General features: G+C 69.0%; 2 protein-coding genes across 2 annotated transcripts in view; one reads left to right on the forward strand and one right to left on the reverse strand.

Moving 5' to 3' along the window:
* H696_01967 (elongation factor G) overlaps positions 1-73 on the reverse strand; it is a gene marked incomplete at its 5' end in the record, with an annotated part of 3,824 nt that extends 3,751 nt beyond the window's left edge. Inside the window, one exon of the mRNA XM_009495869.1 lies at positions 50-73. Coding sequence (XP_009494144.1) covers positions 50-73 — 24 coding nt within the window. The remainder of the gene's footprint in view (positions 1-49) is intronic.
* Positions 74-427: 354 nt separating this feature from the next.
* On the forward strand, positions 428-689 carry H696_01968 (hypothetical protein; the record flags this gene model as incomplete). The annotated part of the gene is made up of 2 exons (XM_009495870.1): positions 428-548; positions 637-689. 2 exons carry the CDS (start codon positions 428-430, stop codon positions 687-689), a joined length of 174 nt encoding a protein of 57 aa, XP_009494145.1.
* Between the last annotated feature and the right edge of the window lie 382 nt (positions 690-1,071).

Genomic DNA, 1,071 nt, shown 5'->3' on the forward strand with positions numbered 1-1,071 from the left:
GGAGGGATCAGCAACAGGCAAGGGAGGCCGGATGGGGCGTGGGGGGGACGAAGCCGGAGCGAGAGGGACGCATACACGCAAACAAAAGGCCAATATCAGGAGAAGAGGACGCGGCACCCGGGGCGCCGTCCGGCCCAAAGGCCTCTGATAGACCTCTGGGCCACCAACCCCCCCCCCCCTCTCCCTGCGAAACCCCTCGCGCCGCCTCCCCCGCACCCCTGGGGCCCAACGTGGGCCGTGGCGCGCAGACCCTGCCGCGTCTTGTCCCCCTCCCCTGGCAGAGGCCGGCCGATTGACCAGATTCCCGGAGCCATGTGTGGCGGGCAGGCCCTCTCCCGCGGCCGCCCCCCCCCCCCTCATGACCAATTCGCTCGGCAGTGGCTGAGGCGGATCTTGGTCGCGACGCTTGATGCCAATGCTCGGCCCGATGAGTCGATGCTCCTCGCGCAGGAAGATCGCCCGCGGCCACGGGCTGGAACGTGGCAGCCATGGCTCAGAAGTGGCGGCGGCGGCGGCGGCGTCGGCGGCGGCTGTGGTTCCGACCGCGTGTGTGTCCCCCCCGGCCGGGCACCAGCCAGCAGCAGGCCCACCCACATTCATGCTGGCCGCGAGGGAACCCCCCACACGCCCGCATAGCTCGTCGACCAGGACTCGCCCCGCTCCGGCCACATGTTCCGATGCTGCCATAAGAGGACCACGCACACACGCGCGCGCACGCGCACAAGCAAGGGAGCGGCAAGCGGGGGCGCAGCTGGGATACCAGATCTTGGCATCGCTATTTCCCTTTGCGCGTGATCCCGAGGTCACGCCGTGATCCAGAACAGAATAGTGTTGTGGGTGGTCTTTTCAGTTGTGGGCTACATGACCCGCGACAGCCAGTCCGATCGCTTCGCCGCCCGGGGGCAGTTGCCTGTGTGAAATATGCGCGCGGCCTTTGCCCGGGATGTGGGGAAGAACACCAGCAGAGTACAAAGGTGGGGGGGGGGGGGGGCAAGAATGATCCCAACCGTGACCCCCGGCCGGGGCGCCCCGCATGTCGGCGCGGCCCACTCGAGACCGGGCGCGCCTGCC

Source organism: Fonticula alba, assembly GCF_000388065.1.
Source record: "Fonticula alba strain ATCC 38817 unplaced genomic scaffold supercont2.3, whole genome shotgun sequence".
NCBI lineage: Eukaryota > Rotosphaerida > Fonticulaceae > Fonticula > Fonticula alba.